Below are 24,396 nucleotides of genomic sequence, written 5' to 3' on the forward strand. Positions count from 1 at the left end.
AAGGGGCTGCGCGCCGAGGGTGGCCCGGGAGTGCCGGGGGGGGGGTAGCGGGAACACCGCTGGGGGGCGGGGCTGGGAATACCGCGGCGGTGGGGGTGGGGCAGGTGGGGAACGCCACCGCAGGGGGCCCTCACCCAGGGGGGCGGTCCCCGCGGGGCGGCGGTGGGGCCTGGGGAGGGGGGGCAGTCTGGGCGCCCCCCGCCCCCGCCGGGCTCCGGGCCGGAGCCGTGACGTCACGGCGGCTGGAAGTGCCCGGCGCGGAGGCGCGGGAGGGGGTGGGGGGCCGAGCCGGCGCTTTATAAGCGGAGCCCGCCAGGCGCGCCGAGCCGCAGCCCGCGTCCGCGAGCCCCCCTGCCGGCCCCGGTCCCGGCCCCCAGCTTGCGCTCGCGCCCCCGGGGCGGCTGGGTGGCGAGGGACCGAGCGCCAGGCGGCGGGCCGGAGAAGGGACGCGCGGCGGGCGGCCGCGGGGCATGAGGCGGGGGCGCGATGTCAGTGCCGCTGCTCAAGATCGGGGCCGTGCTGAGCACCATGGCCATGGTCACCAACTGGATGTCGCAGACGCTGCCCTCGCTCGTGGGGCTCAACGGCACCGTGTCCCGTGCGGGCGCCTCCGAGAAAATCGTGAGTGGCCGCCGCGCGGGGGGCACTCCCGGGGGGCGTGGTGCCCGCGCCGCCGCCGCCGCAGCCCCCGGGGGCCCCCGCCCCCCAGCTTCCCTGCGCGCCTGGTCGGGGGGGCGCCCTCCCGGGGCTGGGGGCTGGACGCGGAGGAGCCCCGGGATCCCGATCCCCTCCCCGCGCCGTTTATTCTTGTTATTGTTATTACTGCTTCTCATTATTAGTGAGCAGTGTCCGAGGGGCAACAATGTACTAGGCTCGCTCGGCTCCCCGCGCAGGCGGCAAGGGCTGCGCAACTGAGCCCGGTCCCGCTGAGTGGGGCGGAGCGGGAGGGTGGATTCGGAAGGCTGGAAGGGACGTTGCCTCTGAATGGGGGAACCACGGGGTCTCCGAGCGTCTCCACCTTCGGGATCGCTGCCTGTCTGTGTATCTCTGAGTCGTCCCGTCTGTCTCTCTTTTTCTCTCCGTCTCTATCTGTTCTTTCCCCTCTGGTTTGCTTCTCTCTGTCTCTCCCTGTCTTTGTCTCTATCTCTGTTGCACTGTCCCTGACTTTGTATCTCTTTTTGTCTGTCTTTTTCTCTCCCCTGCAGCCCCCCCGCCCCAGCATCTCCTTCCTGGTTACCTGCTTCACCATGTGCTGAATATTTATTCCCAGAACTCGCTCTCTCTAGGAGGCAGATGGCTCTCAAGACTGGGCAGGGGCAAGGGCTGGCCCGGCCCCCAGAAGCACGGGATTGCCCCTTCCCTCATCCCATCCTATCCTCCTCTATCACCTTCATCCTCCAGCTCCTCTTGCCACAGAGCTTTTTTGGGGAGGGGGCAGGGAGACTCAATCATGATCAATAACAGTGTTCCTGGTGTCCTGGGGAAAGGGGAGAAGGCAGCCTCCACTGCAAACTTCCCTCGGTCTCCTCAAGATATGGCCATCCCTTCCCATCTTTTCCCCTCTTCAATCTGTTTGCGGGACTCCTCCCAATAGGTGCATGGAGCTCCCTCTCCTGCTCAATGTTTCCCTAACTTCACCAGCTCCCTTGTTCAGCCTCCAGTGGCCACCACACCACTTCTTTCTTTCTCCTTGCTGAAAGGAAAAGAAGTCTTTGCTCCCAAGGGTGGGAGGCAAGTGGAGGGGGGCGGGGAATGCCAAGCACTGTGCCCAGGCTTTGTCCCACCCCTGGGGGGAAATGGTATTGGGCTTGGCACTGGTGAGGGCTTTCAGTCCAAATTCTCAAACATGAAGATAATATGTGAAACAATGTCTTTCTGCATGTCTGTCACATCGAGTGATATGATTCGAGTATATTCTGGTGTGTTTATCTAGGCATGAGTTTGGGTGTGTAAATGGGGTTGGGTGTGAATTGAGGGAGAAAGATTATGAGCTTTGCCAACATGAGGGTCCAAGTGTATCTTCCTGTGTGTGAAGGTATGTCCCCGAATGAGTGTGAGTGTGTCCGGGTGTGGATGTGTCTAAGTGTATATCTGCAGTTCTATGTCCCTGACTGTGGGCTTGTGTGTGTTAAATGATTGCATGTGCACATATGAGTTGTGACAGCCTTTTAGCTCTTGCCTTCTGAGGGGGAAGAGAGATTGAAATCAGAAGCCACATTCCCCTCCCCCACCCTCACAGAGTGTGAGTTTGTGTAAATGTGTGCATGTAATATGTATTGCATATGGTGTGTGGGGAAGGTGTACATAAGTGTGGAAGAGTATGTCTCTGAGTTATGATTTTGTTTGTGCTACTATGTACGTGTGTGTTTGTGTGCATGTAAGTGTAGACATGTATGTCTTCAGAAGTGTGTGTGCATATGTGTGTATCTATGAATGGTGTGTGTGCCTACCTTGTATACGTGTGGGTGGATTCCTGTGTGAACCATGTGTTTTCTGTAAGTGTGTGTACATGTACATGTACCCAAACAGAACTGGTCTCCATTCTGACCCATCTGTAGCTAATAGGACCACGATCTAGTGCTACCATGAAATTACCTGCTGAAAGCTAGTATTTCTTTCATCCCTGATCCCCATCCCATCCCTCAGTCTCACTAAGCCTTGCACAAGGACTCTGTGGAGTGAGATGCCAGGAGACTTAGGATAGGACCTGAAGGGGAACTGTCACGAGAGAGTGCTCTAGAAATGGTCTTGGGAGTCTGGTAGACCAAGGTTGGGATCCACTCTCCCCCACCTTGCTCTATGACTTGCTCTTGACTCTGGGCACCAGTGAGTTCACCACTCTGAGCTGTGGTTTCCTCATATATAAAATGGGAATGATAATTCCTACCTCACAGAACTGTTGTGAGTAACAGAGATCTATAGTCCAGCTCCCCACTCATCTGTGCTTCCATCTGTTTCTCCACGATCCATCCATCCATCTCTTTATCCTCCCATTCATCTCTCCATCCACCTCTCCATCCGTCTCTTCAGCCAACCATTATCCATCATCTATCTCTCCACCTCTCCTTCCATGCATCCATCCCTCCATCCATCCATCTCTCTATCCATCCATCATCCAGCAATCTCTTTGTCTATCCTTTATATATCCATCCTTCCATCCATTTTGTTTATTCAGCAGAACTATTGATTGCCTCCTCTATGTCAAGCATGTTTATGCTTAAAAGCTCCAGCTTAGTGCCTGACATAGTAGATGCTCAGTTAGTGATAGGACTCTAAGTCATACATATCTGGGTTTGAATTCTGGCCCTGCACTTTACTAGCAGTACGCCCTTGGGGAAATTATTTAACCTCTCTAAGCTTCAGTATCCTCATTAGTCAAGGAGAGTTTAGAGTCCCCATTAGACCATAGGATCCATGAGGAACCACCGAGAACATCTGTGTTTTGCTCATTATTAAACCCTAAGGCCTGATGCATAGTAAGCCCACAATAAATATTTGTCAAGTGACTGAACCAACAATGACATCTTCATAAGGATTCATGGATTCCACCTTCAAGTGGAAACAAATGGCTGGGAGCATAGTAGGTGTTCAGTAAGGAGGGGTTTCTTCATTTGCCGTGGTAGCCAAGCACATAGTAGGCACAGAATAAATATTTGTAAAGTGTCTAAATCAAGAATCCACCTTCCTGGGGCACCTGGGTGGCTCAGTCAGTGGAACATGTGACTCTTGACCTTGGGGTTGTGAGTTCAAGCCCCATGTTGGGCGTAGAGATTACTTAAAAATAAAATTGTTAAAAAAAAAATCCACCTTCCTCAGGGTTGGGGAGAACAAATGGAAGTTACTAGGCACATCCTAGGTGCTCAGTAAGAAGGAGTTGTAGAGATCTGAAGGAAGTGAGAGAGGGCTCAATTCTAAAGGAAGAGAGTTAACAAATAGAGGGAAGAGCAAGTGCAAAGGCCCTGAGGTGGGAATGTGCCTGAAATGTTGGAGAAACAGTGAGGAAACGAGTGGCTGAAGCAGAGTGAGCAAAGGGGGGAAAGCAGTTGTAGTTGAGGGTGGGGAGGTGGCAGGGAAGCTGCATCTGTTCAGGGGTAGGGGAACCTTGTAGGGATTTTAATTTTAACCTGTAACTCCTCATGCTTTCCATTCCTCCTTGCGCTTTTAACTTTCTAATATACTCTGCATAGTCCACTTATTTATCTTGTTGTCTTCTGATTCATTCCCCACTATAATGTCAGCTCCACGAGGGCAGAGATTTTTAAAAACTTTTATTGACTGTTGTAGCCCTAGTGCCTAGCATAGGACCTGGCAATAGTAAGTGTTCAATAAATACTTGTTAAGCAAATAAATGGAATTCCAGGGAGGGTTCTGAGCAGAAGAGGGACAGGACTTAGCTCAGGTGTTCAGTTTCCCTCTGGTCCCTGAGGCGGATGAGGGCAGGAGCCAGAAGACCAGGGAGGAGGCCACTGCACTGATCCAGGTGAGTGAGGATGGGGGCTGGACCAAGGTAGGGGCCAAAGGGGTGGAGAAAAGTAGGCATATTGTGGATTTGACCCCCACCGACCATATTTACCTGCTCCTAAATTGTGGACTTCCAGCTTCTGCTCAAACACTTCAAAGTGTGAGGAAACATTTATTGAGCACCTACTTTGTACTGGGAAGTTTCCTGGACTATGGGACATAGAGATGAATAACATCCCTGACTTCAATCAGATTGCAGCCTTGTCAACAGTACTTGGGACACGACATGGTATGTGTGGTAATAAGGATATTTCTGGAGTGTTATAGGGGTGCAGAGGAGGACACTGAAACCAGCCAGGGTACAGCGGAGGTTTCCTGGAGGTGGTGGTACTCACACCGAGTCTTACAGTTGAGAAGGAATTGGCTGGGTGAAGACAGAGCAAGAAGGAACAGCATGAACAGAGGCTCAGAGGCAATGGGCATCCTGGTGAGCACAGAGAGACCAAGCAATTCAGAGTTCCTGGAGATTTATGTGCCATGCTGGGAGGAGTGTGGAAGTGGCCTGAGTAGCCAGAAGGGTCCACGTCATGAAGGAATTTGGCCGGAGGTGTCTGCACTTCATTCTGAGTGTCAAAGGATGGGAGATTTGGAGGGATTTGGAGCAGAAAAGGAATATGAAGTTGCTTATTGCATTTAAAAAAAGATTTATTTCCTTATTTTAGAGAAAGAGAGAGAGCATGAGTGGGAGGGGCAGAGGCAGAGGGAGAGAGAATCTCAAGCAGACTCTGCACTGAGTGTGGAGCCTGTCACGGGCCTCGATCTCATGACCCTGAGATCACAACCTGAGCTGAAATCAAGAGTTGGCCCTCAACTGACTGCGCCACCCAGGCACCCCTGCCTGTTGCATTTTTTTTTTTTAAGATTTAATTTATTTATTTGACAGAGAGAGACACACACAGCAAGAGAGAGAACACAAGCAGGGGGAGTGGGAGAGGGAGAAGCAGGCTTCCCGCCGAGCAGGGAGCCCAAAGTGGGGCTCAATGCGGGGCTTGATGTGGGGCTCGATCCCAGGACCTGGGATCATGACCTGAGCCGAAGGCAGATGATTAATGACTGAGCCACCCAGGCGCCCCTGCTTGTTGCATTTTTAGAGACCTCTAGTTGTTAGAAAATCCTTCTAGATTGTGAGTGTGAAATTTGCCTTCTTTGAACTTTTGCCTACCTCACTTGAACCAAATCTAAACTCCCGACTCTGGTCCAACTCATTAAGCCTGAGTTTCTTTATCCATGAAATGGGGATAATGGTGGAATGTTCCATATAACACTGTGCTTAGCTGTGTACCTGACATATGGAAGGTGCCTATAAAGGTTAGCTATTGTAATTATTATTGCTATTATTATTATTACAAGACCCTACCTGCCCGAGTCTCAGGTCTTGGACCACTCTTCCATCCCTCTTCTTGTTCCTGCCTCTGGAACTTTGCATTTGCTGTGCCATCCTCCGGGAACCTCCTCTAGCCTGCTCCTTCTCACCACTCAGGTCCCAACTCAAATGTCACCTCCTCAGAGAGACCTCCTTTGACCACCCCAGCTAGAATGTCCCCACACTGTTATTTGGACCTGTTCTATTTTCTGCCCAGCACTCATAATTATCTGAAATCATCTTGGTAATTATTTGCCACCAACAGAATAGAAGTGCCATGTAAGCACTTTGTCCCTTTTGTTTATTACTGGGATCTTCTCCTTTAGGGCAGTAGGTATGTCCTGAACGGTCTCAGTTCTTTCTGCCCCCATGAGACTACTGCCCCTTCTTCCTCCTGATGGCACCTTTGAACTTTGATGAGTATTTCTGTGATTCCCGAATCTTTTCTTATGGATCAGAAGTGTCTGTTTCTTTTCTTTTCTTTTTTAAAGATTTATTTATTTATTTTGAGAGAGAGAAAGAGAAAGCAGGATGAGGGGCAGAGGGAGAGGGAGAGAGAATCTCGAGCAGACTCCCCACTGAGCCTGATGTGGGGCTCAATGTGGGGCTTGATCTCATGACCCTGAGATCATAACCTGAGCTGAAATCAAGAGTCAGACTCTTAACCAACTGAGCCACCCAGGCATCCCAGAAGCATCTGTTTCTTAAAGCTTTTTTTCATGTGCCCTTGTTTTTCAAACCTTCTGTTTGAACGGATGTCTGACGAATGTGCACTTTGCCAACTTCCCACATCAAGGCATGGAGTAATCTTGCCACCAGAGAGCAGAGTCATTCCCAACCAGCAATCATTGAGTCCCTCCATATGCTAAGTCCTGTGCTGGGGACTGGAAATAGAGCAGTGAACAAGGGAGACTCTTTCTTCTCTCTTAAAGCTTCGTAGGGAGACATAGTGAATGTGGAATTGTGCAATTGGCTATATAATCACAGTTTGGTAGGGGTCATGAAGGAGAAGATATGGAGCCATGAAGACATGTAATTGGGAAGGGTGGTCAGGGAAGGCTTCCCTGAAGAGGTGACATTTACCCTGAGACATGAAGGTTGAGTAAGAGTTGGGCAGAGCTGAGCTGGTAAGGTGGAGGGAGATAGACCAAGAGAACTGGGTGTGTGAAGGTGTTGGGGTGGGATGGCAGGTGGTGTTTCTGAGGAGCTGATGAGGTAGGTAGCAGCTTGAGCCCATCAGGTGTTTCTGACTACCACCCTCGACCTCGTCCACCCCAAGTTTGATGCCAACATAAGAAATGGCTTGAGGTGCAGCCTGTGTCTCTACTGTCAGCACCATGGACAGCCATGAAGGGAACGTGGTCTAGGCTTTAGGGCCACTTGACCTGTGACTAAAACTGTCTTCTTCCTCTTCCAGAGGGAAGCTCTGGTTTCTGCTTCTTGGTGTCTTTCATGTCCCCAGCATCCTTCTCCCCTCTGACTCTGGATGGCTGACGCCGCTTTGTGAAACACCAGTGGGGAGCAGCCACAAAGCTGGGCAAGGAAGGAAAGCAGCCATCTGGGGGAGGCCCAGGTGTTTTGAGAGAGTTTGATGTGGGCTTGGGTCTGTCTGTGTGTGGGAGGGAAGAGGCTGCCACTTGGAGACCTAGGGGGGCAGTCTGGTTCCCAATCTTGTCTCTCTCTGTCTCACCATTGATGCTTCACCGTTTTTAAACTCTGTCTTTTGAGTCTCTGTTTCTGTCTGTTTCTTTCTCGTATTTTTGTCTCATAAACTATATTTTCCTCTCTCTGTCTTAACTGTGTTTTTACAACACATGGTTGACATTCAGTAAATGTTTGTTGAGTGAATGTTGATGATTATCTCTGTCTGCCTGTGTCTCAGTGTCTGCCTCTCTTTGTCATACTGTCTTCTATGTTTCTGTCTGTCCCTAAGTCCTCTGTGTGTCTCTGTCTTTGTCTCTGTGTGTCTCTTTTGTCTCTGATTCTGTCATCTCTGTCTCTTGGTGTCTCTGTCTCTATATCTGTTCCATCCCTATCTCTAGGTCTATGTCTGTCTGTCAGCCTCTGTCTCTGTCTCTGTCTCTGTCTCTCTCTCTCTCTCTGGGATCCTGTTTCTGTGTTACCATAGTTGCTGTATCATAGTCCAGGACTCTGATAGGAGTTGGGGGAGAGACCAGCATTCTCAGACCTGAGAGGGCTCTTGAGACAGGACAGAACCAGAAGCCAGGGTGGGTGTTGGCAGGATTCCTGAATGGGACAGGATGAGCCAGACCAGTGTGAGCCCTTGAAGGCCCTAGAGGGGGTCTGGGGATTAGAGCCAAGCTTTGATGGGAGCCCAGGGTGAGGTGTGGGTGGGTGCCCAAGCTCCTGGTGAGCCCCTTCCCTCCACTTCCCTTCCTCCCCCGCTGCCACCTAGGAAGGCCTCCCTCTAGGACCCAGCCATCAGGCCCCAGCACTGGCTCCAGGATGGAACAGCTGTCTGGGCTGCAGCTGCAGAAGCTCATTTTGAACAAGGGAGATGATTGCAGGGGTGACTGGGGGAGGGAGAGAGAAGGGGAGAGTAGCAAGGGCCAAAGAGGAATTAGGCTTGATTGTTGCTGCTGCTGCAGTGGCTAGTTTGCCCAGGACATGGGGAGACCAGGTGAGGCAGGAAAAGGCAGAGGGAGGTCTGTCTGCCTGGCCAGGGTCCATCTGTCCCCACTTCTGGTCTCCCTGTCGTGAAGTTTCTCCTCCCGTCTCTGGCAGCCTGTCCCTCTTCCCGCATTTCAGGGTCTGCATCCTGATTCTGCTGGCATTGCGTGACCCCCCCTGTTGCCTGTTGTCCCGTCTCCTGCCCTGTCCCCTGCAGCTTCCCCATGTCTCTCTGCCTGTATCTCTCTGTCTGTCTGCCTGCCACTCTTCCTGGATCTCTGTGTCTCTCTGAGCCTCCCTGCCTGTCCCTCAGTGTTGCTGCCATTGTCAGAAGCACGGCTAGGGTTCAAGCAGCCCTTTGGATTGCTCTTTCTTTTCTTGTCATTTCTGCGATACTCAGGGGCTGGAGACAAATAGAGACGGCAAATTCCTAGGAAATGATGGGACCGTGTCCTTCAATAAAGGGATATTTACAAAGATATCTCAATTAGGACTAATTAATTAAATGAGCCACTTCCTCTGCCCTCTCCCCCACCCTGTGGTCCCGCAGCCTCCTGGGAGAGAACCAGCCAATGAATAGATGGCAGGAATCTGGTGCTCAGGCAGTGTCTCAATGTTTAATTTATAACAGCCTTTTCCCCGCTGCCCCATCAATCCATCTGGAAGGGCAAGGTGGCCACAGGCGTGTAGACTCAGGGGCAGAGGCTAGAGACCTGCCAGGCCCCCAGAGCCTGCTGGGGCACGTGCATGTCTGTTGGAGACGGCCCCATATGTTGGGATGTGTCATAGTATGTTTGAACGTGTCAGGGCATGTCTTCATGGTAGGCATGCCCCTTTGTATAAGGAGAACCTGATGGCAGCCGGGCATGCCCGAGCCCATGGGACGTGTTGGAGCGGGTCAGAACGCGTCTCTCATATGGGAACGTCTGAGCCTAGCACGCCTGCGTGTGTTGGGGGGCAATAGGACACGGAGCCCAGCAGAGGATGTGGCATAGGATGGGGCCTGTCATGGCATGGCTCACATGCTGTGCTCTGGAGCTCTGCACTGGCAGGTGAGGCACCTGTCCTCAAGGGCATGGCAAGGTATGTCTTGCAGACCTCCCTGGCAGGAACAGCGGAGGCCTGGCAGTATCTAGAGCTTCCAGGAGGCATTAGTCAGACGGCCCTGCGGCTGCACACTCTGAATTTCCCCAGCCCCTTCAGCATTGCCGGGTCAGGAGCGTTGAATTCCAGCTCTTGATGTACTACTGTTTGCTCCTCTGTCCTCTGTAGCTTCCCTTCCCCAGTGCCTCACTTCAGGATCCCCGGTTCCCCCGTTGCTGTGGTCCTACCACTTCCCTTGGGATTACTTCGCAACCTCACTCAGAGGAGTTATCAATGAAAAGGGAAAATGTTGCTTCTCAAGTCTTATTTTCTGGCTACAAAGCCCCTCAGTATAATGCTCAGCCTGGGACTGGGGCCTTCAGTGTTACGACCGAAAGGATGATTCCGTCTTCACATATAAAGACAGGTTGGATGATGCTACCCTCGGCGTAATGCATGATAAGGTCATGCAGCCCACAGTATAATGACAAGTCTGTTAATGCAGCCCTTAGTGTAGTGCCCTGATGAGTGATCCAGCCTTTTTTTTTTTTAAGATTTTATTTATTTATTTGACAGAGAGAGACACAGCGAGAGAGGGAACACAAGCAGGGGGAGTGGGAGAGGGAGAAGCAGGCTTCCCGCCGAGCAGGGAGCCCAGTGTAGGGCTGGATCCCAGGACCCTGGGATCATGACCTGAGCTGAAGGCAGCCGCTTAACGACTGAGCCCCCCAGGCGCCCCATGATCCAGCCTTCTGTACAATGACAAATGTGGAGATGCAACCCTTTGTGTGATGCCAGGGTAGTGTTGGGGCCATAAACGTACCTCAACAGGCAGTGGCTGGGACACTTGGTGCAGTGAGAAGGGAGAGGAGTCTGCTCATGACGGTGAGTGCATTCCCTGGCTATTCCAGGAGGCCAGGACTCCTCAACCCTGGCGGCTGAGGCTGGCTCCATTAGCCCTTGCAAATGCCATGCGACCTCAGCAGGACACCAGGCTTATTAGTAAAGCATCAATTCTGCAGGAATATTTCAGGACTGACTGCAAAGCTAATGAGTTGGTCAGGGAGACCAGACCTAAGAGTGCCGCTGACAGAATGTACACAGATGTCAGTCCCTCCTGAGAGAAGGGCGGGAATGTTCGTGGATGCAAGCGGACATAGAGAATTACACGTGGAAGGGCGTGAGTATTCTTTTTTAGAATTTTCACCTATTTTACCTGGTGTTCTTGGATGGACACGGATGTGTGACATGTTTGTGGCTTCTGGGGAGACATGCACGTGGGGCCACACAGAGGGCCACGGGTATTTATAGGGAGGCGTTCACCCGTGTGAACGTAGACAGGCATTTACGTTTGCGGCTCTGGAGCTGTGCAGGGACGCGAACGCTCATGGAGAAGGCAAAGACACAAACATACCTGGTGCGCACATATAAAGACCGATTGTGCAGATTGACTTGGGGGCTCATGAATTGGGCACAGAGCATATGGGAATAGAACGCTGATGATCATTTCAGAGTGAAGGGAATGTTCATGGCCATGGGAGACAGTGAAAGACACACATACATGCACACTTGTCCACTGATGCACACCAGCCTTTGCCTGGATTTATACGAATGTGCGCCTATAGACATGACTAGTCACAGATGAGCCCAGATGTTCCACATGTGTCCAGAACATAGGTGCTCAGAGGTGCCTATAGATAGACACAGATATCCACACAGTCACAGAACTCCTGTGTACCCCAATATCCACAAGCTACTATTTTTTAAAAATATTTTATTTATTTATTTGTCAGAGAGAGTGAGCACAAGCAGTGGGAGAGGCAGGCAGAGGGAGAAGCAGACTCCCCGCTGAGCAGGGATTCCTGATGTGGGACTCGATCCCAGGACCCTGGGATCATGACCTGAGCCGAAGGCAGACACTTAACTGACCGAGCGACCCAGGCATCCCTCCACATGCTACTATTTTGGAAAGTGAATGACCAAGCTCCCCCTCTCCCCTCAGTTCCTTGGACTCCTGGCAAAGTGAGATCTCAAAGCCAATAGGAATGGCCTTTGGCCTTGGAACCCCCAGGTCCTTTTCGAAGAACAGGGAGGGGGAAATCCAGAGTCACATGGGCACCTGGGTGACCCGGCGATGCCATCCAGGAATATAGTGTCCTGAGCTCAGCCTCCATCCCCAGACTGTCTCAGCTGAGATTCTCCCCTGTTGACGCCCTCCTCCCATCAGAGCTAATTATGGTGGCCAGTGCTGGCAAATGGCTTGGAGTGCCTGGCACAAGGAAGAGCCCAGTGAATATTAGGGACCATAATTATCATTGAGTAGAATCGTTATTACCATTATGAATAGTCTCCTTGGAATGCAAAGAGATCCTTGTCCTTTGTGTCTAGTTTTCCAGACTTTTCTCTCATCCCCCTCCCGACTGTCCTGTCCTGGCACCCACCGTAGCATCCCTCCAGCCTTCCAGCTTCGTCTGTTTCTCTCCTGCTCTCGCTTGAGAGATTTCAGTCCTTGAAAGCCATGGTTTCCTTTCTCATTGGTTGGCTTTTCCCTGACATCTCTTTTTTGTTCTCATCTGCCTCTAAGCATCAGAGTCTGGTCTGTCTGCCTGGGGATGGGTGGGTGTCAGAGAATGTGTTTGGAATAGAAAGCCCCCTAAAATGGCCTAGTTCAAGAGGAGCTATAGATAAGGAGTACAGAGAATCTCACAAAACCCAGTACCTGGGGCTCCAGGACTTTGGAAAGCCATCACTTACACACTCACTTCAATTCAGTAGCAAATACTTACTGCGCACCTACTATGCACCAGGTAGACAAGACAGATGAGCGGCTTGCTCTCATGGAGCTGGCATTTTAGCGGTAACGGGGAGAAATTATAATCCTGTAATAGCACTGTGCTGAGAGTTAAACCAGGGCAAGGGATGGTGGCAGAGACGGGGCTACTTTGGATTCAGGAGCAAATCCCCACTCTCCTGTCCTCCTCCACACCGGGTGCCCCTCAGTCCAGCAGCCCCTGATCCCCTGGGCACCTTCAGCTCCATGGCCCCATGCCTTTTAATTGCCTTGACCTTCATGTTCCAATTCCATCTCCCTGGAAGATTGAAAGAGGAGAATTTGCCTCTTTCAATGTGTATCAGGAATCAACTTGTCCAGTTTGCTGAGACTGGACACCTTGGGTACCTGGGAACACGTTGTTATGGAAGTCTCTTTCTCAGCAGGGACTTACAGGTAGGAGCTTTCTCTTAGAAGGGGGCCTGGGAGGGGAGGCAATAATAGACACCCATCATTTACTCATGCATTCATTCATTCACTGGACAAACTGAGTGTCTAGAGTCCCAGGTGCTGTTGTAGGTGCAGAGACAGTGTGAATACGATGGATCTGTTTCAGTCTTGCAATGTGTATTTTATACTGGACACACAGTAAACATGTAAGCAAATAAATAAACAAGTTCATTTTAGATAGATAAGCACTGTAAAGACAACGAGGAGGTGGGAAAGGAAGTAACCAGGAGCCTTATTTTGTCAGGACATCTGGGTAGCCTCTCTGGGGAGGTGACATTTTTTTCCATCTTAATTGAGATGTAATTGGCATATAACATTGTGTACGTTTAAGGTATACAACGGCATGATTTGATACACATATATATTGTGAAGTGATTACCACAATAGGGTTAGTTAACACCTCCATCACATAATTACCTGTGTGCATATGTATGTGTGGTGACAACTGAAGATCTATTCTCTTAGCAACTTTTTTTTTAAAGATTTTATTTATTTATTTGAGAGAGAGAGAGTGTGTGTGCACAAGCAGAGGGGAGGGGCAGAGGGAGAGGGAGAAACAGACTCCCTGCTGAGCAGGGAGTCCGACGCGGGGCTGGATCCGGTCTTGGGATCATGACCTGAACCGAAGGAAGACGCCCAACCGACTGAGCCACCCAGGCATCCGAGTTGTTGGTTTTTATTCTAAGTGCAACGAGAAGTTGCTGGACCAGTTGCAGTGGGGAAGAGTGCCATGATCTGACTCACGTTGTTTAAAGATCCCTCTAATTTCCTTGTTAGGCAATGGGTTTCAGGGAGTGAGGGTGGAAGCAGGGAGCTGAGGGAGGAGGTAACTGCAATAGTCCAAGCAAAAGCCAGCGGTGGCTGAGCCAGGATAGAAGCTTCCAGAATGATGAGCAGTGGGCATATTTGGCGCATGTTTTAAGTAGAGCCACCAGGACTTACTGATGGATCATATGTGAGGGGTGAGAAAAAGGAAAATAGGAATGGGATGGTAGCTGGAGAGAAACATGAGGCCCAAGGAGACTTTCTTTTCTTTCTTTTTAAAATATTTTATTTATTTGAGAGAGAGAGAGCAAGCACGAGCAGGGGGACAGGCAGAGGCAGAGGGAGAAGCAGATTCCCTGCTGAGAGGGATTCCCGACATGGGACTTGATTCCGGGATCCTGGGATCATGACCTGAGCTGAAGGCAGACACTTAACCGACTGAGCCACCCAGGCACCCCCTAAGGAGAATTTCTAAAAGAAGTGGGGACCAGAGCAGACCAGATGACAGCTGGGTCATCCTGCCTCTTAATAGCCAGGAAGAGATAATGGTCTGCACCCTGTTCTGTGCTCTATCAAAAGCCAGTGTCTCCCCAAGATTTCCCCCTCCCAGGGGGACCTATATTCTCTTGGTCATCCTTGTCTTCAACTTCCTGCTTCTGCTGAATTATTATTCTCCATTTGGCCATCTTGTGCCCTTTGGTGTCTGCCCTGACCTTTTACATAGACTGAGAGCTCAGTCCTCGAGGAGATGGAGAGCCTCGAGTGCCAGGGCAAGACACTCAAACTTCATCCTGAAACCAGTGGGGCCATTTTTCCATCCATGTAGTTATTCAACAAGTACTTCTGAGGACCTACTAGGTACATCACAGGAGAGAAGATGGTGAGCCAGGCAGAGTGCATGGGGCATCCTTCAAAATGGGGAGACAGGTAATGATCAAATATTCACAAATATGTGTGTCTGGGTGGCTCAATCGGTTAAGTGGCTGCCTTCGGCTTAGGTCATGATCCCAGGGTCCTGGGATCGAGCCCCGCATCGGGCTCCCTGCTCAGCAGGGAGCCTGCTTCTCCCTCTGCCTGCCACTCCCCCTGCTTGTACTTTCTGTCAAATAAATAAATAAAATCTTTAAAAAATATTCACAAATAAATATAAATGGCGGCTCTGCTAACAGCTTTCAGGAAAAGATCCTTGGTGTTATCCGAGTTTAATAAGGGGATTTGATCTAATTTGGAGGAAGCAAGAGCTGGGGTCCAAAGCTAAGAGTAAAGGGTGCTCTGGGCAGAGGGAACTTCTTAGGCAAAGGCCCTGGGGTGAGAGAAAGTGTGGACAGTATGATAGATTAAAGAAGACCTTGCAGGGGAGAGACTGTGTGGGATGAAAGCAGAGGTAAGTAAAGGGTAGACCTGCAGGGCTTTATGGTTGTGTTAAGGAGTTTTGTCTGTATCCTAAGAATAAAGGGAATCTACCAATGAGGTTTCAGTTGGGAGGATGTTATGATCAGATGTGCATTGTGAAAGTGCCCTGAGGTTCTCATGTGTAGAGTGGACTGGCAAGAGAAAAGGTCGATCAAGGTAGACCAGGTAGACTTTCTGAATTGTGAGAGTAGACCATTTGGACTTACTGGACTACTGAGTGGTGATAAAGATGGAGAACTGGGGCACCTGGGTGACTCACTGTGTTGAGTGTCTGACTCTTGATTTCAGCTCAGGTCATGATCTTGGGGTTGTGGGATCAAGCCCCACATCGGGCTTTGTGCTCAGCAGGCAGTCTGCTTGAGATTCTCTCTCCCTCTCCCTCTGCCCCCTTCAAATAAATAAGTATATCTTAAAAAAAAAAAAGATGAAGAACCATGCATGAACACAAAATATTGAAGAGTTAAAATCAACAAGACTTGGTGAAGGAAGGGAAATGGGGGTGAGGATAATGCCTGGGCATCTGAACCACTGACTTGATGGCAGTGGGAGGAGGAGGTGCCATGAAGATGATGAGAACTAGGTTCAAGAGAGGAGATCTTGCATTTCATTTTGAGCATGTTAGGATTGAGATGCTTTTGAGACATCCAAAGTGGGGCAGGTCAAAAAGTCAGCTGCATACATATATGGGTTTGGAGTTCTGAGGACATTTATGCTTGCAGGTGGTGATGGAAGCTTTGCCAAGGGTAAGTGGTTCTCAACTGGGAGGTGATTTCACATCCAGGAGACATTTGGCAATATCTGGAGACATTTATTGTCACAACAGGGAGGAGCTGTCTAGGGGGTGGAAACTGCTAAACATCCTATAGGGTGCAGAATTGTTACCCAGCCAAAATATCACTAGTGCTGAGGTTGAGAATCCTTGGTTTAGAGTAACATTTAATGGCTAGGTGGAGGAAGAAGAAAAGGAGATGCAGTGAGGTAGGAGGGAACCATGCAAGCATGTATCATAGTGTCCAAGGGAAGGAAATGTATCAAGAAAGTGAGAGCACTCAACAGAGTCAAATCCTGCTGAGAGGTCAAGAAAGATGGTGGGCTGAGAAATGTCCATTGGATTTAGAAACATGGAGGCCATCGGTGATACGATGGGGTCAAAAACTAGATAAGAGTGGTGGAGGAGGGAGTTAGTGTAGGCAACTAGGAAGAGGAGAGAAGTGGTAGACAGATGGAAGGAGGAATCAAGTAAGGTATTTTGGTTTTTTAATAGGGGAGACGAGTTCATTTAAAAATTAAGGAGAAAGTTCTGCCTGAAAGGGAGAAGTTGGATATGCAACACAAAGACAGGATATTGATTGTATAAGACTCCCAAGAAGGGAGAAAGGGACGGAACAAGAACAGCTGCACGAACCTTAAGAGGAAGGGCAGCTCCTCCGCCATAACAGGAAGTAAGGACCAGAATGGGGAAGAAGTTTATAAATGATGACAGGAGAAGGGGGATTCTATTTTATGGCTCTAATTTTCCCTGGTTAGTCAGCAAGGTTAAAGGAGAGTGGAGAATGTCTAGAGTCTTTCTGCTTAGTTCAAGTGGCCCCACGACAGTGTGCCTTCCCCATGCTACACAACCATGAAGAAAGCCTTCTTCAAGGTCCCCTCCTGAACTCCTGGCCTGAGGGTTGGCCTCTGAGCCTAGATAGAGCTCAGATGTCCAACTCCAGTATTTACGAGGTAAGACTTGTGATGGGTTCTCATAAAGTCCCCCATTCTTGAAGATTAATGCCGTTTGTAACAGCCCATCAAGAAAGCCTTTGTAATAATCCTTGGAAAAGACCCATAAAATCCACTTTGATGAATTTTAGGAAATGTCATTGGAAAATACAGTCCCCCTACCCTCGTTAATCCTGGGACACAGCAGTCAGTTGCAGTGGACATTCAGAGGCCTGTGGAAGCTTCAGCTCAGGAAGAGGAAGCTTCAGCTAATGGATTTCTCAGCCAGTTATGAAGGTCAAGCTCAGGCAAGGTGGAACCCGATACTGAGATAGACCAGGCTCAACTCAGGTTCCAAGATGGGATTAGTTCAAGTCCTGGGACAGAACAGGGATACATCCTTGAGATCGTAAGATACTCCGTGGTTGGCTCTGACACAGAGGAGGGTCAGCCCCAAACCCTGGGTAGACAAAGGCTGAACTTGGGTCCAGGGAAAGACCAAAGATAAGCCTGGTCCCAGGAGACTAGGAACAAATCCAGGTCCTGAGTGCACCAGGGCTATAGTGGAAACCTGAGATAGACAAGGCCAAACCCAGGTCCTGGGATGGACCAGAGCAGTGCTTAGGACGACAGAAACAGAAAATAGTCTTATTTTGGGGGAGTTGAGGGAGAGCAGGTTTGCCCTGTGGGGATCTCCCTACTTGCTGAGATTCTTCCCTCAAACTGTTGAGTACCTCTGTGATTAATAGCCATTGCAAATGACATGGCATATCCCAGGACTAATGAAGGGACGTGAATTTTATTTTCCAACGTAGGGTCATCCTGGGACCCGAGTTTGAGCCAGCGCAGGCCCATGAGCCTGGAAACGTGCTCAGCAGAGCTGACAGCTTGGGAATGTCCAGGGTGGCCGTGCCTCCCTGCATGTGGACCGTGACCCCTCTGATGCAGACTAGAGCAATCCCTGTATTCCACACAGGCACATAACGCACAGGGGCTCACACATTCACACGGCAACACACACACACACAGCACCAAACCCACGCCTGTGCCTCAAACACACAGCAACATGCTTTGCACAGATGGACACAGCAGCCGCGCACAAATCCTCGTGCACGACATGCACAGACCGCGTCCCAGTCTCAGAGACACCGTCAGCCGACCAAGGCACCACACTCAGGCACAGCCTCCCCCGTGATGACCCTGTCATATTTGTGACAGTGGCATGATTCTAGGGCGAGTGGTGTGCTCTGAGAACAGCACCCCTTGGCGGTGTGCAGTGCAACGCCTTGCCTTTCACACTCACGGTGTTTCCCCAACAGTCTTGCACAGTCTTACTCGATCCCTGGCTTACGCGTGCCTATGTGTAATTTCATGCACTCGCTGATGCTCACCCACTTGGGCTTACAAATGGCTACGCGCAGTTCGTGCTCTCGGCCACCCACACGAGCCACACATCCACCTCACTTTTCAAATGAACTCACGCAGTTGACAGGGGTCTCTGCCTTGTGTGGTCGCTTGGGGACCCCAGCTGCCAGAGGCTTCTCGTCAACACACACTTTTTGCCACAACTGCTGAGACAGGAACGTGGCAAGTCACGCACGTGGCAAGTCACGCACTGGCTCTTAAAGCTGTCAGCGGCAAGTCACTAACACTCACAGAGCGCTGGCTGGAGGGAGTCACAGGGCCACGCCGGGGAAGCACAGCTTGATCATCATGTGCCCGAGGGAGAGAAGAAATGGGAAAGTTGTGAACAGTTGCTTACACATTCAGGGAGTCACGTGCTCACACCACAGCATCACACACGCACGCTTGATCTCCGCCTGTATGGACCAGCCTTTACGACCCGTCCCTCTCCTTGGGGCCAGGCAGGGGGCCGCACATGCCCTCCCGTGGCTTGCCTGCAGAGCTCCTTTGCCTCCTGGCACATCTGAGGGGCCTCCCCCTCCCTCCTGAGACGGGGGTCCCAGGGTAATGAGTTTCCAAGCCCAAGCTGAGAAGGCAGCGCAGACACCTTCTCTGCCCCCGGAGTGGGCGGTATTTTTCCACAGACGCTGGGGAAGAATAATAATAGGCATTGGGAGATCTCTGTATTGGCTGAGAACCTTCCCCATCTTGCCAGCTGCAGCTTGGAAGGGGAGCCCCGAGGGGAGAAGGCAAATCCAGAGAGACCCCCGTTCTCCCCACCCGCATGTCCTCCCAACACCACAGGAGACCCTCTCCTTCCCCTCATGGCCCACCCACTCCTCCTTTCGACTACTCAAATATTCCAAGGCAGGAAACTCATGAATATTTATAGGGGCCTGGCAGGGAGAGAGATAAAAAAAAAAAACACTTGGAATTTATGAACCGAGATCCGTCTATAAATAACAGGCCTGTGGCTGATGGGGTTCTTCCCTCACCCACCACATTCCTTCAAGTTCAGTTCCAACCCCATCCAAGCCTCCCAGACCCAGGCGTGCATGCACGCACACACGCACACGCACTCACACGCCCAGGCACACAGCTTGGCTATGGTTGCACAGATTCCCATCCTCCCACGCACTGTCACACACCCACAGCGAGTACGCAGACATGTGTTAGCACCTGCCCGTGGTCTGGCCCGCCGCCTCCCTTCTGCACGCAGAATCTCAGATGCAAAATCTCTTTGAACATGTCCGGGCACCGTCCTGTGTCCACGTTCAGGCAGATGCAGCGCCATGGGCTCAGACCAGTCACACTCAACCTCACACGCCATGGAAACGCCTGCGGCCCCAGCGCGTGGGCCCCCTCCCTGACCCGTGGCTTCCCCTCTGGGCCTTGGTCTCCTCATCTGTGTAAGCGGACTCTTCAAGTCCCTACCTCATAGGGTGTTTGTGCAGAATTTTAACGAACCAATACCAAGTACCCGTTCTGGGCAAGGTACTGTTGTAGATGCTGGCGACATAACAGTGAACAAAAACAGGTAAAAATCCCTGCCTGGCGTTCTGGAGGGAAGAATAATAATACACACGGGCGCCTGGGTGGCTCAGTTGGTTAAGCGACTGCCTTCTGCTCAGGTCATGACCCTGGAGTCCCGGGATTGAGTCCCACATCGGGCTCCCTGCTCGGCGGGGAGTCTGCTTCTCCCTCTGACCCTCCTCCCTCTCATGCTCTCTGTCTCTCATTCTCTCTCTCGCAAATAAATAAAATCTTAAAAAAAAAAAAGAATAATAATACACACAATCAGTGCACAAAGGTGTCAGAAGTTGGTAAGGTAGAGAGGGGGTGGGTAGTGCTGAGACACTTGTACTTTTGACCGGGGTGGGAGCCATCAGGGAAGGGTTCTGGAAACGGTGACATTGAAGGAAAGATTTGAGGGAGATGGAAGGACATTCCAGGCAGAAGGACTTAGCCAGTGCAAAAACTTGATAGAGAAGAAGCAGGTTCCAGGCATTGCAGGAACAGGGAGCAGACCCGCAGGGCTGGAGCAGAGTGAGGGAGGGGGAGAGGGACAGAGACAGGGCAGGGAGGGAACGGGGCAGATCAGGCAGGGCCCTGTGGGCTGCGGTGAGGATCTTGCCCAGAGGAGGTGGGAGCCATGGAGGGTTCTGGACAGACGAAGAATATGGCCTGAGGTTCTGCCTGGGCAGAGGCACCCTCCCTGGGGAGATGACTGTTGAGATGGGGAGGAGTAGAAGAATCAGAAATTGTAAAGCTATGGGGTGCCTGGGTGGCTTAGTCGTTAAGTGTCTGCCTTTGGCTTGGGTCATGATCTCAGGGTCCTGGGATTGAGCCCTGCATCGGGCTCCCTGCTCAGTGGGAAGCCTGCTTCTCCCTCTCCCACTCCCCCTGCTTCTCCCTCTCCCACTCCCCCTGTTTGTGTTCCCTCTCTCGCTGTGTCTCTCTCTGTCAAATAAATAAATAAAATCTTAAAAAAAAAAGAAATTGTAAAGCTGTACGAGAAAGAGACGATTAAAGCTGTCTCTAAGTTAATGCATTCAAGGATTCCTTCTTTAATTCCAGAAATGTTTATTGAGCATGTACTATGTGCAGAGCACTGTTCATGCAGCGATGAACAAAGCGATAAACATCCCTGCCCTTGGGGAGCCGACAGTATCATGGGGGAGACAGACAAGAAACAAGATAAATTTTAATGCAGGATCAAGAGATAGTGCATTTTTGGGCGCCTGGGTGGCTCAGTTGGTTAAGCGACTGCCTTAGGCTCAGGTCATGATCCTGGAGTCCCGGGATCGAGTCCCGCATCGGGCTCCCTGCTCGGCAGGGAGTCTGCTTTGCCCTCTGACCCTATCCCCTCTCATGTGTTCTCTCTCATTCTCTCTCTCTCAAATAAATAAATAAAATCTTTAAAAAAAAAAGAGAGATAGTGCATTTTTATGTAGAAAATGCAACAGAGCGAGCCCTGGAGAGTAGTGATGGGCGCTGCACATGGACACTGGTTGGACTGGGCACAACTCGGGATGCATTCTGAAGCCAGAGCTGCTCTCGGGATTGGCAGGTGGATTGCATGTGGAAATGACAGACCTTGGTGCCTGGGTGTGAATGTGAGCTTTGAAGGGACACCCACATGGATACCCTTAGGTTGAATGTTCATTGTCCCCCCCCCCATCCTAGGTTGGGTTCCCGAGAAGCAGAACCCAAGTCAGGGATTTGGGGCACATGATTAACTGTGAGTGGAGGGTAAGGGAAGCAGGAGTGGGAAGGGGATGGATGAGGTCTCAGGTAAATTCCAGGCTTGGCCTGCTCCACGGGGGTGGAGGTCCCTCTGGAATGTAACTTGCATTGCAGAGGGGTGGGCTTCTGGACCACTGTGTCAATCCTGTTTTAGCTGCTCCTGGGGGTGGGGGATGCCTCGCAGGCCTTTGCAGGGTGTGGTGATTCCCCAAAGCCAAGGGCAGGTCTCCAGAAAAGGTCACAGGTGCTAGCTGTGAGCTCCCACTCTCAGCATCTGTGGGGTGGGTGTGCCCAGTGAGGAGAGCTGGGCAGAGACCCAAGAGTATCTCCTATACCCCCAGGCTCCAACGAATAGGGTCACAGGAGCACCAGGCATTTATGCCAATCATAGCGCAAATGTCTGACACCAGAACCTGTTCTCAGCTCTCTCGGGATGAAAATCAGGCCAACTTGGCGCCAGGGCTACCCTGAAACATCTGAGATCCTTTCTGGATTCATTAACTGCCGGAGACTCAGCCCTCTGCTTCCCAGAGTTGTCTGGGAATTGCAGATGGGAACTGAGAGGAAGAGATGCTGCCCTGAAGCAGGTCAGAACAGCTCATTTAATTCTCCCATGGTCTTATCGAAAGACACTGCTATGGTGCCCATTTTGCAGATGTGGAAATGGATGCACAAAGAAGTTAAATCACTTGCTGAAGGTCACACAGCTAGAAAGTGGAGCAACCAGGATTTGAACTCAAGTTTTTAGGTTCCAGGGGTCTATGTGCTCCCAAGCTGCCCCCAACTGCCTTAGACCCCATGACTCCTTCAAAACCCAGAGCCTTTGTACCCACCCTTAGAAGGAAGGGGAAGAAGGGAGGTGAGCCTGAGAGAGGGTAGGCACAGAGGGTGGGAGAAAGAGGTCCCATGGAGGACTTGGAGTGTGCAGGAGGCATTCATTCATTCATTCATTCATGTCCTGATGAGGCTAGCATGCGCTGGTTTTGGGGCCCAAGTGGGAAAGTAGATCCAGCCCTGTGCTTGTGGAGCTCACAGCTTAGTAGGGGCACACAGACGCCCACCCAGGCAAGGAAAGGTATAAAATATAAGAACCTTGTGAGAGGTAAGGGGTAGAGAACTATGGAGACACGCCATGGGAGGGGTCCCTGATCTATCTTCAGGGATGGAGCAGGTCCCTGATCTATCTTCAGGGATGGAGCAGCTTCAGGGATGGAGCAGGGATTAGCAGGCAGTGATGTTTACTCTCAGCCCTGGAAGAGGTACAGAGTTTGGAGAGTCTTGGGGTAGCTGGCTGGAGGGCAGAAGAGTAGAAATACCAGCATCTGTATAGCCCCACAGACCTGCATTTGTAATTCCAGCCCCTGGAATTACAGCATTGTAAAAAAAAAGAAGCAGCGGGCTCCTGGGTGGCTCAGTTGGTTAAGCGACTGCCTTCGGCTCAGGTCATGATCCTGGAGTCCTGGGATCGAGTCCCACATCAGGCTCCCTGCTCGGCGGGGAGTCTGCTTCTCCCTCTGACCCTCCCCCCTCTCATGTGCTCTCTCTCATTCTCTCTCAAATGAATAAATACAATCTTTAAAAAAAAAAAAAAGAAGCAGCATTGTAAAAAACATTGTACATTTATTGAGCACCTACTATGTGCCAAGTGCTGTTCTAGGCATTGGGAATCTGGTAGTGGCCAAGGTATGAGGTGTTTGTACTTGTACATTTACTTCCCTTTGGGAAAGAGCTACACCAGCTAACAAATATATATAGTAAGGTGTCTGCCATGACAAGTGCCAGGCAGGGAGATGGGGGCTGAAAAGGGCTTCTTTAAGGAGGTAATCGGGGAATGCTTCTCCGAGGAGGTGACTTTTAAACTTAGCTCTTAACTATGGACAAGAAGGATCCAGCATTATCACTATCCTATCAGACTTATTCTGGGGCATGAAATGGGACAGTTCACCTGAGCAAATGCTCTGTAAGTTTGTAGCTTGGTGGTTAAGACAACTTTAGGGAGAGTCAGTGTGGGGCCACAGTCCTGTGGGCTGGCCACTTACCTGGTGTCCCTTAAATCTATTCCTTGCCCTTCCTTTGTTCTCTGTATTGCGGGGCAGTTGACCCCTGAAAACTACATCTCCCAAGTTCCCTTGCTCACTGGCTTCCTGTTTGGTTCAGCCAATGGGAGGCTGTGGTGGCAGTTGGAGGCGGGAGGAAGAAAGAAGTCAGAGGATTTCTCCCCTCCTTTCTTTGCTGTAGGCTGTGGCCTTGTCTCCTCCCTGGGTCCAGCTCCCACCTGCCACCATTCCTGCTTAGTGGTCCTGGCTCCTGGGCTCTGGTATCACCCCTCCTCCCTTTGCCCTGCCAGCCCTGAAGCTTTTTGCATTTACTACTCTTTTGATCATTCACTCCCCCCACTTCCCTCTTTCAGCCTTTCTGGCTCCTCAGTATCATACTCGCCATACTAAATTCACTCCATGGAAACATCTAGCATGACCTCTGTTCCCCTCTGTTCCATATCAGGCTCCACCTCATGACTTTTCCCCCTCACCTTACACGGTTCTTAGTCTGTATGGTTCGAAGCTCTGCACATAGGCACTCATTTACCTCCACAACAACCCTGATTCACAGATGGGGAAACCGAGGTATGGTGAGGTTCAAGTCACTTGTGCAAGGTCACGTGGCTAGGAAGTGACACTAGGAGGTCCCTTGTGCATGCACCGTGCATGCATAGTGCCTGGCACCCAGGCGGTGCTTGGCAAGGCTGGGGACAATAATAATCATTACATGTGGAGCTGGTCTCTGCTTAGTACCGAGGCTGGAGGTGATGCTGAAATGCCACCTGGGATGGACACCACAATGCATGCTGATTGAAGGCTCTTCTGAGACCTGCCACCTGGCAGAACAATCTTCAGGCTCCTGCTGGCTCCCGTCCCAGACCTGGAGGAGAAGGGGCAAAGGGACTGTCTCTGGCAGCGTTGGCTGGGAGCAGCTGCTCGACGCTTAGCTG

General features: G+C 51.0%; 1 protein-coding gene across 2 annotated transcripts in view; it reads left to right on the plus strand.

The window, feature by feature from the left end:
* OLFM2 (olfactomedin 2) overlaps positions 1 to 24,396 on the plus strand; it is a 58,715-nt gene that overhangs the window by 15,955 nt on the left and 18,364 nt on the right. The window contains exon 1 of one of the 2 annotated variants that reach the window (XM_034998664.1): positions 472 to 621. The exons of the other annotated variant lie outside the window; for it this stretch is intronic. Within the exon in view, the coding sequence (XP_034854555.1) occupies positions 487 to 621 (135 nt within the window). The 5' untranslated portion in view covers positions 472 to 486. Of the gene's footprint in view, positions 1 to 471; positions 622 to 24,396 lie in introns of those variants that run through there. 2 annotated transcript variants of the gene reach the window in all.

The sequence above is a fragment of the Mirounga leonina genome, unplaced genomic scaffold, assembly GCF_011800145.1.
Source record: "Mirounga leonina isolate KUSES-001 unplaced genomic scaffold, KU_Mleo_1.0 Mir_94, whole genome shotgun sequence".
In the NCBI taxonomy this organism is placed as follows: domain Eukaryota; kingdom Metazoa; phylum Chordata; class Mammalia; order Carnivora; family Phocidae; genus Mirounga; species Mirounga leonina.